Raw genomic sequence first — 14,498 nt, forward strand, 5'->3', positions numbered from 1 at the left:
CGGGAGGGGAGCCTTTTGTTTCTAGTCGGACTATTTTATCTGCGACGCCGCTTCTAACGCAAGCTGCTACAGGTGAGCTCGGCTTTCACGTACTGCGGAGCTCGAGTTGGAGAAGGTCATCAGCTTTTATTCTCCAACAGCAGCGGTACTAACAGCGTCTCGCTCGCGCCTGTCTCAGGCAACAAAAACAAACAAAAAGCTTAAACATGGTTCCAAAACCACAATATTGACCCGTGAAGAAGACTGAAGGTGGCCGCTGTCACCCGCACACGCGGCTCTTCCCTTTCAGGGACAGATTTTGGGGACAAGTTTTCACAGAGCTGAGTTTTTGGGAAGCAGCTTTGTTTGCGCTTTACCCTGGATATGTCTCCTTCGCGGGCAGTATTAATGGTGGGAGAAGGGAACTTCTCCTTTTCGGCCTCTGCCTGTCAGTTGTACTCCGAATCAGAGACCACCGTAACGGCCACTTGCCTGCAGCATCAGGAGGAGGCACTGCGGCACGAAGGCGCAGCTGATAACATCCAGACCATCAAGGACTCTGGTACGGCTTTTTACCAGCTGTAATAACTGCTGCTATTTTGAGTTTTATGGAGTTGTGCCCCCCCTTCTTTCTTTCTTTCTTTCTTTCTTTCTTTCTTTCTTGCATACTATCTTTCTTTCTTTCTTTCTTTCTTTGCATGCTATCTTTAACACTGTTTGTTCTTTCAGGAGGGACTGTGCTGTTTGAGGTGGATTGCACAAAGCTGGGGGAATGCGCCTCTCTGCAGGGCCATCTGTTTGACCGTGTGGTGTTCAACTTCCCTCACTGTGGGCGAAAGAGTGGGGTTAAAAAGAACAGAGAACTTCTCAGAAACTTCTTCCTCAGGTAGGACTGCATCATGCCATGATCACAACATCATCACATGCATCACTTGCATTCATTTCTATCTATGCAAGAAGCCTAAAAGAGGCTTTTGATGCCTCAAGCTCATCATTATTGGGGCTTAAAAGTTTGTATGTGTTTTTCAGTTTGTTTTTATAACAGTTTATATCCCTTTTTATGTGACATGAACTGGAATAATTGCAATTTATTGCCTCAATATAATTGATATCATCACTTAATCTTGCTTCTTGTGTCTACTTAAGGTGTTTTAGGCAACTAATGACCAGGTTATGAAAGCTTCTACAGGATGCTCAGACCCTTCTAGCTGTTATTTGATCGAATAGTTACTGATTTAAATAAATATGTAAACAGTTTTAATGGCACAATGAACGGAGAGAACCACCTGAAATAATAAAGCTTGTTTCTCTGTGGTAAGGCCTTGTTACCATGGGGAAAGGGCAGATTTGTTGTGAAAATAGCCTTTTACCCCCACTGTCACTATCAAAAGGTCAGTTTTTCGTTCTGGTTTTCTGATTTCTGTGGCAGTCTCAGCAGGAGGTGCACCCGCCTGTCAGGAGACTGGGAGTCTCGCACTTCATTATTTTTTTTTCTGGCTTGGCACTGTGATCTCAAAATGATATCATCATTTAACCTTGTTTATTGTGCCTACTGCAACATGTTTTTAAATTAAAAATTGGAACTGTTTATATCGGATAGTGAATGGTCGTGCTTGAAATTCTTTTTATTTATTTAGTATAATTCTGCAGAAAACACAAAATAATAAAGCCTGTGGTGACAGGTTAATTTATTTTGCTACCTTGGAAAAAAAGGCAGATTTATTGAGAAAACTGCTTTTCCCTCAATGCCAGTATCAAAATCTGATTATCTGCTATCCGGTTTTCTTATCTGGTTCTCACTGAGTCTCACTAGCAGCCCTGAAGCATGCCCGCCTGTGAGTTCGCTTGGTGTCTAGCACTTTATTAAAGTTTTTCCTTGCTTAATTGTTTCTTTTGATCTCTAATAAATAAAGAGGAAATAAACTTTTTTTTCTTGCGATCACTAAATAACAAACCTGCTATCGTGAGAAATTGAGCTGTGTTATTGCAGGGTAACTGAATAATAATATTTGCTTCTTTGGTTATTAGAAAATAATCCTTTATGTATGTGTCATACATGTATTGACATTTTAAAATGTGAATTTGTTGTTCTTCCAGTTGTGTTCAAGTGTTGGCTGAAAGTGGGGAGGTTCACGTCTCCTTGTGCAACGGACAAGGAGGAACACCAGCGGACCAGCCGAAGCGAGAGTGGCACAACAGCTGGCAGGCGGTTGCCATGGCAGCGGAGGCAGATCTAATTCTGAGTGCCATCCACCCTTTTGAAAGTGATAAGCACCAGAGCTACAAGTGCACTGGATACAGGTAAGGAGTAAAGGTGAGTCTATGTATAGAAGCAACCCAGCTGTATCTCTTTGTTTGTTTTCCTTGTATGTTTGCATGCCTGGCACTAATGATGATATCGCTGCTGAACAGGAGCCAGGATAAAGGCTTCCATGTGGAGAAAGCTTTGGTCCACATGTTTACTCGCAGCATCCCCTACACTCCTGCTCATTTGCTGAAGGTGGAGGAGGTCGTTGAAGGAGAGAAAGTGCAGTACGAAATACCAGCAGAGCTCAGTGATTACATATTCAGGTACAGTAACACAGTGGCTACCCGGGTGTTTGCACCACCAACACACACACATAAATCACATAAATATAATTACAACCTCTTTTCTTTCATCAGGAGATTTCTCTACTCAGATTCTGTCCACCCTGTCAAGTTGGTGCAAGATTTTCTTCTCGAAGGTCTGGCGAAGAAATGGCCGGTCTCCATGATGACAGAGACCATCCCCTTCCTCCTCACAGCAAAACAGCTGCAGACACACTGCTGTGGCATCGATGGCGCACAATGCTACTGGATCCACCTGCTTCAGAAAGACCTCACCTCTGACACTGATACCTCTGCAGACAAAGAAAATGATCCGAGACCCACAGAAACTCTGCTGCCCACATGTCTTGCCTCAAATAAAGGAGGTAGGGTGAGAATCAAAGGAGTTGAGAGCTTCAGGTCAGCATGCTCTCTTGACATTGATCCTGAAGGGGAAAGTGGTATGCACATGCTACGTCCATCATTGCTCCCTCAGATGGAAGAGCTTCTAGCTAAAAAAGAGGCGATAATTAACGCCGATGGTCATGGTGACTGTGAGGGGAGTGATGACAGTGAAGGAAATGAGAAGGATGAGTCCTGTGGGAGCTGTAATGGTGTTACCAGCTTGTTATATGGAATTAGTGGTGTGGTTTTCAGAAATGTACCCATCGGCCTCTGGGCTATGCCTGCCTTTCACGAGCTCCTCATCCAAGGTGTTTTTCCTTCAGAAAGTGAGCCGGGTAAATTGCTCGGAGAAAAGCTGGAAACGCTACTTGCTCCTTTTGGCGTCTCCATAGTAACAGAGCAGGGAGGTCTGTGTCTGAAAGCGCAGCCAGTGGGTTTGGTTGGTAAGGTGTTTGCAAGCGATGTAAGTGACAACAACAATCATGTCCGCATCACTGCGTCTCTAAATTTGGACCTACTCGCCGTGCTCCTGTTCTCGCTCCCTGACTGGAGGCTGCTTTGGTCACATGACCCACGTTTCTTAAAACAATTTTCATCCCACCCATCGCCGGGGACTCCGTTTCATCCTTTTTGCCTGTATCCCGAACCTTTCACCTTTGACATCAGCTTCTGGACTGGGCCTACGTGGGAGGAGAAGAATTTCCACGCGGTGGTCCGAGAGGCTAGTTGTGGGACCGTGGAGCAAGTTAAACTCATTGACAGGTTCTCACATCCTGATCTGAGCCAGACCAGTTACTGCTACAGACTCATCTACCACTCACACACACATGCTCTGTCACACACACGAGCACTCCAGTTTCACAAACACTTGGAGACTCTACTTTCCTCTCGATTACAAGTCACCATCAGGTAGCCATCACTTGAAACTCAGAGAAGAACGGCGATTTACACTCTTACCTTTAAGAGGCATATCTGCATAGAAAATGATAAATGTGTAATCTGCAGCTAAACAGTGTTTACAGTTGTTGAGGTGTTGTTTGCTCTATTGTGTCTACATTGTGATTGTAATTCTGTGTATATGTTTGTGCTTCAAGGAAACAATAAATCTGTTATTTAATGTAAATTTTTGGCCTCTGGAGTTACTGTAAAAGAGTAAAAGACACATATGGTGCACCACATGGCAACATCGTGACACTGACATAAAGTAAACAATTCTCAATAAGAACAGACTGAGATTAGTTAGTGGTCACATTACACACACGTTGTAAAGATGTAAAAAAAATAGAATAAATTCCTTTATCTAACTGTGTCACAAAAGAATAAACACTTACCACAGTACTCTGCAAAAGTCTTCAGCCACCCATAATTTCTTTATATTTTGTGTCCAGGGAGTCAGACTTTCTTGCAGTTTTAAAATAGTCTTGTTTTCTTTCTGACTTCATTCAAACATAAAAAAAGAAACCTAATAAGTGTTGTATCTACACATAATAGACAACCTAACAAAAAACTGTTTTAAATTGTACCTTTAGGCACTTTGTTACTAGCAGCCTTTTATGAAAGCACATAATTTGTTGCCATTCCTTTAGTTGAAACATGATGTTGATGTTATGGAGTGATGAATCCAAATTAAAAAAATGTTTTAACTCAAATTTTAATCATATGTACGGAGGATGTCCGGAGAGATGTACGAGAGCCTCTCTCATTGTTAGGGCTGTGTTTCACCTACTGGTGTTGTTAAAACTGGAGAAATAATAAACACAGAAAAAGTACCATCAGATTCTGACCCACCATGCAATGCTTTCTGGAAAGTTTCTGATTGCCAACAGCTTTATTTTTAGCATGTCAATGATAACAAAAACACTGCTAATGCAGTGAAACCATGGCTCGATAGAAAAACTCACATTCACTGATTGGTCTCCCCAATGCCTCAAACTTTTTGAAGACATGACATGACAAGAAAGTTTACCTAAAAGCGTTCAGGCTATTTTAAAAAATAAAGGTGGTCACACATGTGGGGCAGCAAATGCAAAGGTTATATACATTTCACTAGAGCAGGTTCTATGAGTCACGGTACTTTCAGCAAGGAAAATGTGATGAAAATTATTACTTGTGAGATTTTTTAAGATGTTTTAAAAAAAATGTAACTTTACTTTGCAGCAACACAGATCAAATCCAAGGGAAGAGTTGCGGAGAAAAGATTAAATAGAGACAATATCATAAGATCTGAAAATTAACAAAGGTTTTTAACAGTTGAAACAAAGCCCAGTTTGGTGATTTTTGCCAAAAATTCAGAGGTCAAAATGTAATTTTTGTAATTCCTCCTGGTTTCATTGAAAGTTTAGTCTGTGAACTGACCTAAAACTGGAACTAAAAATTTATCTTAGGTCTAATTTTCAGTAAGCACTGATGCATGTTTTATTGCCTTTACAGAGTGCTGAGTTCGCGTTTATTTGAACTTCTTTGATTGACCTTACCCCCACACACATTTCCTTATTTTATTTAAACGTTTTTATTTATTTATTTTTAATAACAAATACGTTTAAATAAATAAAAGTAATCTAAAGCGAACTGAAACTTTACTGAATCGCAGTAAAGAGTACTTGTAACTTAAGCGCTTAATTGAACTGTATGATTAGAGCTGTCAATATCCGGACACAGCCGAAAATGAACGAATCGCGACTCGGGAGCAGGACCGTCGGTAAACATGGCGGCCAAGGCGCTTCGGCAGCGAACCAGGCGAGGCAGCAGACAAGATGCAAACAACGTGAACGTCCCCGCCGAAACTCGGGCACCCAAAGAGGAGAAAGTCACCGATGACAGCAAAATCACAGAGACTCGGCAAGAGTGAGTATGAATCCAGAGGAGACACAAGCTGCATGAGGAGGTGTGACTGACAGCCTGAGCAGGGGAAGCTAGCTAAGCTAGCTACTTTGATACCTTAGTAAGTTTTGACTGTAACGACACGATAACAACGCCTGGCAATGACCATTGAACAAACTACACCAGTGTGTATTTACATTAATATGAACCACAGTGGCTGTTTAGCTGTGTGTCCACCGTACTAACTAAGTTGCGTTGTTTATGTTTTAGCGGAGCAGTAAATCGCAGTGGTCAGCTCCATTCATTCTGTTAGTGTCAGATATGTGGTAACTGGCTGTGGTGCCAGTTGTGGCGTGGGTAAACTCGTGCTCTGGACCGACACAAACACTTGTTTGAGACGATTGGGTGGTGTTGTTGTTGGGGAAAGTGACAATTTGTAAGGTGACGTGTCATAAAATACGCAACGTGAGGGTCAGGGCTGAGCTGCAGCTGAGCCGACTGTAATCTGACTAATCTGATGATGGGCGCGAACAAAGGAAACACTGCAACACATAAGCAACACTGTGAACGCAAATCACACGTTTGTATTAGTGTGACCATCCACACAGTTCTCTTTACACGAGAAGTTATTATAACTGTTAGACAATAAAGATATAAGTATTTCCTAACCGATAGAAAGTGCACATTATTTATATATTTTACAAGATGACGGTGTGATCGGCTGTGATGTGTGGTTCGGAGTCAGATCTGGAGGTGGCAGAGTTGAAATGATAACATTTTAACTGGGAGTGATCATAATTGACAGAAATGAGAATATCTGCTCAGACCAGAATCATATGTATACGCTGCTCAGAAAAAATTAACTAACACTTAGGAAAAAAAACATCAAATCGCAATGGGAAAAAATCTAGCTGGGTATCTATGCTCAGATGGACTGGATAATGCGTTAGGAATGAAATGATACCACATTGTTTGATGGAAGACACCCAGAAGTGATAAATTGATGAGACAGGATAGTTGCTGCTGCTGAAATTCCATTGCAGCAACTCAAAATGCCACTTAGGAGTTTGTATGGTCCTATGTGGTGCTAATAAGATGTGGGATGGTGTCCTGGGGGATGTCCTTGCAGAGCTGGACCAGGGCATCACTGAGCTGTCTAAGGTGCAACCTGGTGGAGTCGGATGACCAAAACATAATGTCCCGTTTTGGTCAGGCTAAAACAAAGCCAGTCATTGATATCAATTCCTTCATCCTTCAGAGGACGTTGGGTTCTCAGGCCACCCTCGTGAAGTCTGTTTTAGATTTTTTGGTCAGATATATTCACACCTGTGGCATGCTGGAGGTTATTTTGTAGTTCTGGTAGTGCTCATCCTGTTGCTCTTTGCACAAAGGAGCAGATACCGGTAATACTCATGGGTTAAGGACCTTGTGCAGCCCTGTTCAGTTATCCTAGAGTAGCTGCCTGTCTCCTGGAATCTTTCCCATGCTCTTGAAACTGTCCTGGGAAACACAAAAAGCCTTCTGGCAATGCCACATATTGATGTGCATCCTGGAGCAGTTGGACTACCTGTGCAACCTCTGTAGGGCCCAGGTATTGCCTCATGATACCAGTAGTGACACTGACCCTGGCCAAATGCAAAACTAGTGAAAAAACAGTCAGAAAACATGACTAAGGAAAATGTCAGCAGCCTCCACCATGTAAAACATTCCTGTTATAGACAAGTCTCATTGTTGTCCCTCAGTGGACCCGTTATTAATGTCATTAACAGAAAAGCAGCCCTCTCTGTTATTTAACTCACCAATATTTGATTAGCCATTGTTAAAAAAAAAAAAAATACAGAGAAATATGGAACTATATAAATTTTTGTGTGAAAAAAGTTTGTTGATGCTGATATTTCTTATACTAAAATAAATATCACACTGGCTCTCTTTTTGTTGTTAATAACTCACAAAAAAACCATTGGTTTAAATAATTTATCAGATACTTTTAAAATACAAAATCCAGAGGCAGGATAAGAAACCTAAAAGGTGAAAAGAAATTGGAGAAAAATATAGAAACAATAAAAACATTTGAAATTGTTATTCACAATAGTACTAATAATGTTGGTTTGGAAAAGAGAGAAACTGTTTAAAGAGTATTTCCTAAAGTAAATCTGAAACTGGAATAAATTTGGAGAAAATATTTAAGTGTTTTGTAAAAGTGAACAGAAATGTGAGCTGGAAATACACAACAATTTGATACCACACATGCACATTTTGGGATTATCTGTGTTATCTTAATTGGTATTTTATTAAAAGCAGGCACACGAGTGTAGTAAAGCAGTTAAACTGGTATGTGATAAAACACCCACTCAGTGCTCACATAAATGTTTATATTATTTAAGATATAGACAATTTATTTTTTATTTGTGTAAAGGGAACGTTCTGATTTATATTAGCATAAATATATACATATGCATTGAATGAATGTTCATATTAATCTTTTTTTTTGTAATAGGTCAATAAGTCGTGGGGGGCAGGTATGGGCTCCAGAAGGTTCGACTGCATTTAAATGCCTGCTCTCTGCACGCTTCTGTGCAGCTTTGCTCAGCAACATCTCTGACTGCGATGAGACGTTTAACTACTGGGAGCCTGTGAGTACTGATCTCTGCTGTGGGGCATTTGAAAGTGCCATAGTGTAGGGCTGTTTGATATAACGATATATATCGGATGACGATATAAAAACATCTATCGTTTCCTATTACGCTATCGTTTGTTTTGTGGTGTCGTAAAATAAACTGTTTACAGCAATGTTTTTTCATTGTTTTGATGGTCACTGTAGTGGCTATATTAATTTCTTAAAGTTCTCTCTTTCTCTTACCACACTATGGACGAACAAGCGTCTGTTTTTACCTGTTGTCTTTAGCAACAATGATGGTAAAACCACCGCGTGGCTTGTTTGTTTTCCTCGTAAACCTTTCACAATAAAGCTCAAGATCCTGTTGAGACTTTTCAAAATAAACTGAATCACGTGAAAGAGTATGCAGAGAGTTTACGGATGAGAAGCAAACACTTCACGCAAGTTGAGTTGCCAGAGATTTACAGAATTTACAGAAAATGTTACATTTTTGTGATTTATATCGTTGTCAGAGCGATAAATGTGTTATATCGGGATATGAGATTTTGGTCATATCGCACAGCCCTACCATAGTGTGTTGTGTGACAGTTTTTCTAATGCCTGCTTCAGAATCATTTTGTAGCATCTCTCTCTTGTTCCAATGGATTATGTTTGTCTTTTATTCCTGTGTTCTGACAGATGCACTACTTGCTCTACGGCACAGGAATGCAAACATGGGAATACTCTCCACTGTATGCCATCCGGTCCTATGCTTACTTATGGTTACATGCACTTCCTGCTTGCTTGCACGCCCATGTTCTACAGACAAACAAGGTAAGTATCGCAAGCTCGGATTTTGCCATGTGTTGACGTTCCTGTATTTTATAATAGGGATGCACCGATTCTGAAATTCTATGCTGATCCTAACACCACAGTGAATGCATTCTGTGTAAAATCTAACAAGCTCATCATCAGTATACTTTTTCTTTTTAAAATTGAAAACTATATTTACCTGCAGGACATGCTACTTCTATTAGAAGAAGCTTTAAACTAAAATCTGGATAGACTAAAAAGTTCAATATTCCTCCACGGGGCATCTAAAGTTTAAAATACATGAATTCACACATGCGTGCACACACAGGTGTGTGTAACGTTATAGTGGGACATGTGCAGTAGTTTCAGGCTTGTGTTATGACTGTGTTGCAGGTGTTGGTGTTCTACTTTGTGCGATGTGTCTTAGCATTCTCCTGCTGTGTCTGTGAGCTCTATTTCTACAAGTGAGTTTACCCTCCTCTTAAATGCAAGGCATGTTAGCACTTTGGTGTTCACATTTTGGGATAATTTTGTAGATGTCTAGAATCATCTGTTACAAAGCAATTTTCCTGCAGCGTTTTTTTCTGATTAAGATATGTTACTAAAGTTAAGCATTTTTATTTTTTGTGTGTGTGTGTGTGTGTGTGTGTGTGTGTGTGTGTGTGTGTGTGTGTGTGTGTGTGTGTGTGTGTGTGTGTGTGTGTGTGTGTGTGTGTGTGTGTGTGTGTGTGTGTGTGCCACAGAGCAGTTTGTAAGAAGTTTGGTTTGCACGTGGGTCGTTTGATGTTGGCATTCCTCGTCCTGAGCACAGGAATGTTCTGCTCCTCTGCAGGTTGGTCGTGTTTAGCTACATTTCTGGGGACTATCAGTTGCCTCCATCCTTACATCTGTTGGTTTTTACATCGAGCAACTCATTACAAAGCCTTGCTTTTCTGGCCTTTTGGCAGATCACTGATCAAGAAGAGCAGAACTGCCAAACGAACAGTGTGCAGTGTTTGCCTCTAAGGAACATTTCATATTTATGATTTATTTCTCCTGTGCTCCCATTAACGCTGTAGGGATTGTAGGGACATTTTTGTGTTTGTGCTTAGTCTTTTTCTGATTAAAGTTTATTTCTTTCTCTACAGCTTTCCTACCTTCGTCTTTCTGTATGTACACAACACTGGTTGCCATGACGGGTTGGTTCCAAGACTCAACACCGTTAGCCATCATCGGCGTGGCTGCCGGCGCCATTGTTGGATGGCCATTCTCTGCATTGATCGGGTATGACTGTAAATACTGGCATTGCAGGCTTTTAACTATGTGTTAATTGTAATACAGCTTTTTTGAAAAAACTTTACACCTTAAAATTTTTTTTTTACTTTATTCTGGATATAAATGTTTACGGGCTTGCTTGAATTTTCAGTGGAGTTTAATTCTTTTTAGTTAGTGCAATACAGCCAACCATTGACAACAAAAAATGTATCACTTGTATCACGTTACAATAACATATGAACTGGGATGAATGTGAGCCGGATCAGCTACTGTGTCATTGAAGTTTCTTCTCTCTTGTTAGACTTCCAATTGCTTTCGACTTGCTTGTGTTGAAGAGGCAGTGGAAGAGTTTCATCACCTGGTCATTTATTGCTTTGCTTCTGCTGCTGGTAAGAATATAGAACTACTAGAATAATGGGTTTCTTTTCTGTCACAGGTAGAGCATTCCCCACAAAATCTCTGTGGACGTACCACAGGGGCAGGAATATAATAATGCATTTTGCTGTCATGTGTCACATTGTCACAACATATGTAAACTATACTAAAAAATATTGGGCCACATACACCTACAGGTGCTGCTCGGCCATAGAAACCCATGTCATGACACTCTCAGTGGATAGTTTTTATGCTGATGGTTATTCCAGTGGAGGTTATTGAGTCAGGATGACACACTGTGCACACTGTGCACCTCAGCGCTCACTAACCTAACTCTGTAACTTTATGTCCTCTATCACTTTGTGGCTAAGTTACTGTGGTTCCTAAATCCTTCCACTTTGCAGGAACACCTCTTACAGCTGATTGTGGAATATCTAGTAGGGAAGGAATTTGACGAATTCATCTGTTGAAATGATGGCATCCTATTATAGCACTACGCTCAAAATCAGAGAGCTCTTCAGAATGATCCACTGTTTGACAGATATTTTTTAAAGCAGACTGCATAGTTAGGTTGGTGATTTTCTTTTAGTTTGTGGCAATGGGACGAAAAACACCTGAATTCAAAGATTTAAGAGGTGTGGCTTAACCCTTTTGTCCATCTGTATCTGTAGTTCTTTGTGAATTATAGCATATTTTTATGCAGGAGCTTAATGTTTATGTGACCTGCATCAGTTCACTTTCCTTCTCATCTTGTGTTCTCAGGTACCTCTGGTGGCGGTGGACTCTTTCTTTTATGGCAAACTGGTCATAGCGCCACTCAATATTCTCCTGTACAATGTCTTTACACCACATGGGCCTGATCTATATGGTAAATGACCTGTTTTGTCACATTTAATACCTCAATACATCCACATGTGATATTTATATAAAGTATGAGATATTTAGGATATACAATGTTGGATATGCCTTTTATGAATTGCCTAATTTACTACAGTAACTGTTGGACTGATAATACGTCAATGACAATATCAAGCAAATATTAAGATTTAACAGTTTGTCGCTGCAGTTTTTGTTGGGCACAGGGTAACTTCTCTTGCTTTCTGTTGTTTAATTTCCAGGTACGGAGCCGTGGCATTTTTACTTTGTAAACGGCGTCCTGAACTTCAACCTGGTGTTTGCTCTGGCACTGTTTTCCCTGCCACTCACTGCTCTCATGGAGACACTGTTACACAGGTTCAATGGTGTGTTTTCCTGCGTATGCACAAAATATGTTGATTTTGGCTTGTTACATTTACATTACACTTGTAATGATTCACTCACCTATATACATTTGTTCGTGATTTAGTCCAGGTAGTTACCCTCATCTACTGTCTCACATTAACTCCGGTTAGCACTCTTCTAAGTCACTGTGCTCCACAGTGCAGTATATTCAGTATCTTCCAGCACATTTACAGGGTTTACCTTTTGTGATTTCACATCGTTGTACACACATGTGTTTTCTTCAGTGCAGAACCTGGGCCGCCCGTACTGGCTGACTCTGTCTCCCATGTATCTGTGGATGTTGGTTTTCTTCACTAGACCTCATAAAGAAGAGCGTTTTCTCTTTCCTATTTACCCTCTCATCTGCCTCAGCGGGGCAGTTGCCCTCTCCTCATTACAGGTGTAGTTTACCATTGTCTAATTTTGGCTTTCAAAGCAAAACAGCCTGCTGCGTTAGTTGATTTCAGCATTTTTAGGCCCATTTGGTCACAAATGTGCACGTAAATGAAATGGATTTTATTCATTTTATTTACAGAAATGCTACCACTTCCTGTTCCAGCGATACCGACTGGAACACTACACCGTCTCCTCGAACTGGTTGGCTTTAAGCGCAGTGGTGGTCTTCGCTGTGTTGTCACTGTCTCGTTCTGTCGCCCTCTTCAGAGGTTTGTGTGTGTGTCCCATTTTCCCTAAGCACCAGCATCAGCATTGAGCGAAGGCTTATGATATTTTGGTCTGTTTACAGGCTACCATGCCCCTCTGGACCTGTACCCAGAATTTCACCGCATTGCCAAGGATCCGACTCTTCACTCGGTCCCCGAAAGCAGGCCTGTCAGCGTATGTGTTGGCAAAGAGTGGTATCGCTTCCCGAGCAGTTTTCTTCTCCCACACAAGTCAGTGTCCAGAAAATCTGCACAGGTTTTCAGTGTCTGATAAAGTCTGTAAGGGTGATTTCTCATTTTTATGTTTTCACTAAGCTAAAAGTCTCTCTTTTAATCTCCAGCTGGCAACTGCACTTCATTCAGTCTGAGTTTAAGGGGCAGCTGCCTCAGCCGTATGCCTCTGGTCCTCTGGCCACACAGATCATCCCAGCTAATATGAACGATCAGAACCTGGAGGAGCCAAGCAGATATGTAAGTTCCTTAGACGCAGACATGTTTGCTAACTAATACTGTAGTTAAGAGCAAATAAATTAAAAATGTATTTGTCTTCTCTGTGCAGGTTGATTTAAAACAGTGCCACTACTTAGTGGACCTAGACACAGATGAAGAGACGCCGCTTGAGCCACGTTACTCAGCCAGCAAAGAGGAGTGGACTATCATCGCTTATAAGCCTTTTCTTCAAGCATCAAGGTAGTTTTACAAGTAAATATTTTACAAATAAGTGTAAAAAACAGTAAAATTAAAATCTGTAAATGAAGGAAAAAGCATAATGTATTGCAGTTGAAAAGAAAAGGAAACATCCTGAGAAAATGTAAACATTAAGGAGATCTACAATGTGAAGCAGATTGTTTACATGTAAGGCATTTTTCTCTCAGGTCATCTCCTCTCTTCAGAGCGTTCTACATCCCATTCATATCTGACCACCACATCACCTTTAGGCGCTACGCCATCTTAAAACCGCGGCGGCAAAAGCAGCCTCGTAAGCGGAGCCACGGCTGACCTTTTACACCCGAACCTGTACAGTTGTACAAAATCCCAACAAAAGACGTCAATCACCTCTTCTCAAAACAGCTGGTATTTGTGTCAGTGTGCATGTTGTCTCAAGAAACCTTTGAAGCTATCAGACCCTTTAAAGACATCAATCCCCCTGTTTACTTGTCATCAACACTACACAGACTCTCTGAATATCACCACCCTGGACCACTTTTTGGTGACCAAACAGTGTTTGCGTGTGGATGAAAGGCAGAAACGTATTAGAAAAAGTTGAGAAAAATATGTGGAAAAGACATCAGTCTGCTTTTGAGCTTGTGTGTGAGACAGTGCATGTCAGAGTGAAAGAAAATGCTTGGCAGGGTATCAGCTGGACGTTTTATCTTATTTTGTATGCCTGTGTTGAGCCGGATGTCTTTAAGGGGATGCACACCACAAAATATTTGCATTAATTCAGCCCGTATTCGAAACTTGAAAATGTGGCCTGACTGGAGGAATTTCTCTGACCAGTGAAACGCAGAAATCCTCTCGCGTCTGGGCTTGAACAGTGTCCTGTTGTGTGCTCTGTCAGGTATGAGTGTGGAAGATAAATAAAACCAAGGATGCTTAAGTAATTTAACTTAATAAAATCATGATTGACTGTGAATATAAATCCGATGTTGTTTTTATTGGGGCAGTAAAGTCACTCTTTGACAGGTTGGCTTTTCATCTCATTTTATTGGAATATTCCTTATGTAGCAAACATACAAACCACTTTCACTTACAGGAGAGATATC

At 40.9% G+C, this 14,498-nt stretch overlaps 2 protein-coding genes across 2 annotated transcripts; both read left to right on the forward strand.

Moving 5' to 3' along the window:
* The first annotated feature begins 53 nt into the window (after positions 1-53).
* fdxacb1 (ferredoxin-fold anticodon binding domain containing 1) lies at positions 54-4,074 on the forward strand. The gene is made up of 5 exons (XM_080867815.1): positions 54-541; positions 709-865; positions 2,077-2,280; positions 2,392-2,550; positions 2,644-4,074. The coding sequence occupies exons 1-5, from the start codon at positions 364-366 to the stop codon at positions 3,863-3,865; spliced, it is 1,920 nt and encodes a 639-aa protein (XP_080723941.1). The 5' UTR covers positions 54-363; the 3' UTR covers positions 3,866-4,074.
* A 1,560-nt stretch (positions 4,075-5,634) lies between these two features.
* On the forward strand, positions 5,635-14,388 carry alg9 (ALG9 alpha-1,2-mannosyltransferase). The gene is made up of 15 exons (XM_080866090.1): positions 5,635-5,796; positions 8,270-8,405; positions 9,068-9,202; positions 9,575-9,645; positions 9,925-10,013; positions 10,309-10,444; positions 10,737-10,824; positions 11,573-11,678; positions 11,929-12,051; positions 12,316-12,470; positions 12,606-12,735; positions 12,816-12,963; positions 13,074-13,203; positions 13,292-13,422; positions 13,608-14,388. Exons 1-15 carry the CDS (start codon positions 5,657-5,659, stop codon positions 13,729-13,731), a joined length of 1,842 nt encoding a protein of 613 aa, XP_080722216.1. The 5' UTR covers positions 5,635-5,656; the 3' UTR covers positions 13,732-14,388.
* Positions 14,389-14,498: the final 110 nt, after the last annotated feature.

This window comes from Rhamphochromis sp. 'chilingali' (assembly GCF_963969265.1).
Source record: "Rhamphochromis sp. 'chilingali' genome assembly, chromosome: 19".
In the NCBI taxonomy this organism is placed as follows: domain Eukaryota; kingdom Metazoa; phylum Chordata; class Actinopteri; order Cichliformes; family Cichlidae; genus Rhamphochromis; species Rhamphochromis sp. 'chilingali'.

Excerpts from the sequence above, each read along its gene's own strand:
- alg9 (XM_080866090.1), top strand. The coding sequence starts at position 5,657 with ATGGCGGCCAAGGCGCTTCGGCAGCGAACCAGGCGAGGCAGCAGACAA. Across the intron at positions 9,646-9,924 it reads TGTGAGCTCTATTTCTACAA|AGCAGTTTGTAAGAAGTTTG; the intron begins GTGAGTTTACCC and ends TGTGTGCCACAG. Across the intron at positions 10,014-10,308 it reads AATGTTCTGCTCCTCTGCAG|CTTTCCTACCTTCGTCTTTC; the intron begins GTTGGTCGTGTT and ends CTTTCTCTACAG.
- fdxacb1 (XM_080867815.1), top strand. The coding sequence starts at position 364 with ATGTCTCCTTCGCGGGCAGTATTAATGGTGGGAGAAGGGAACTTCTCC. Across the intron at positions 542-708 it reads CCAGACCATCAAGGACTCTG|GAGGGACTGTGCTGTTTGAG; the intron begins GTACGGCTTTTT and ends TTGTTCTTTCAG. Across the intron at positions 2,551-2,643 it reads CTCAGTGATTACATATTCAG|GAGATTTCTCTACTCAGATT; the intron begins GTACAGTAACAC and ends TTCTTTCATCAG.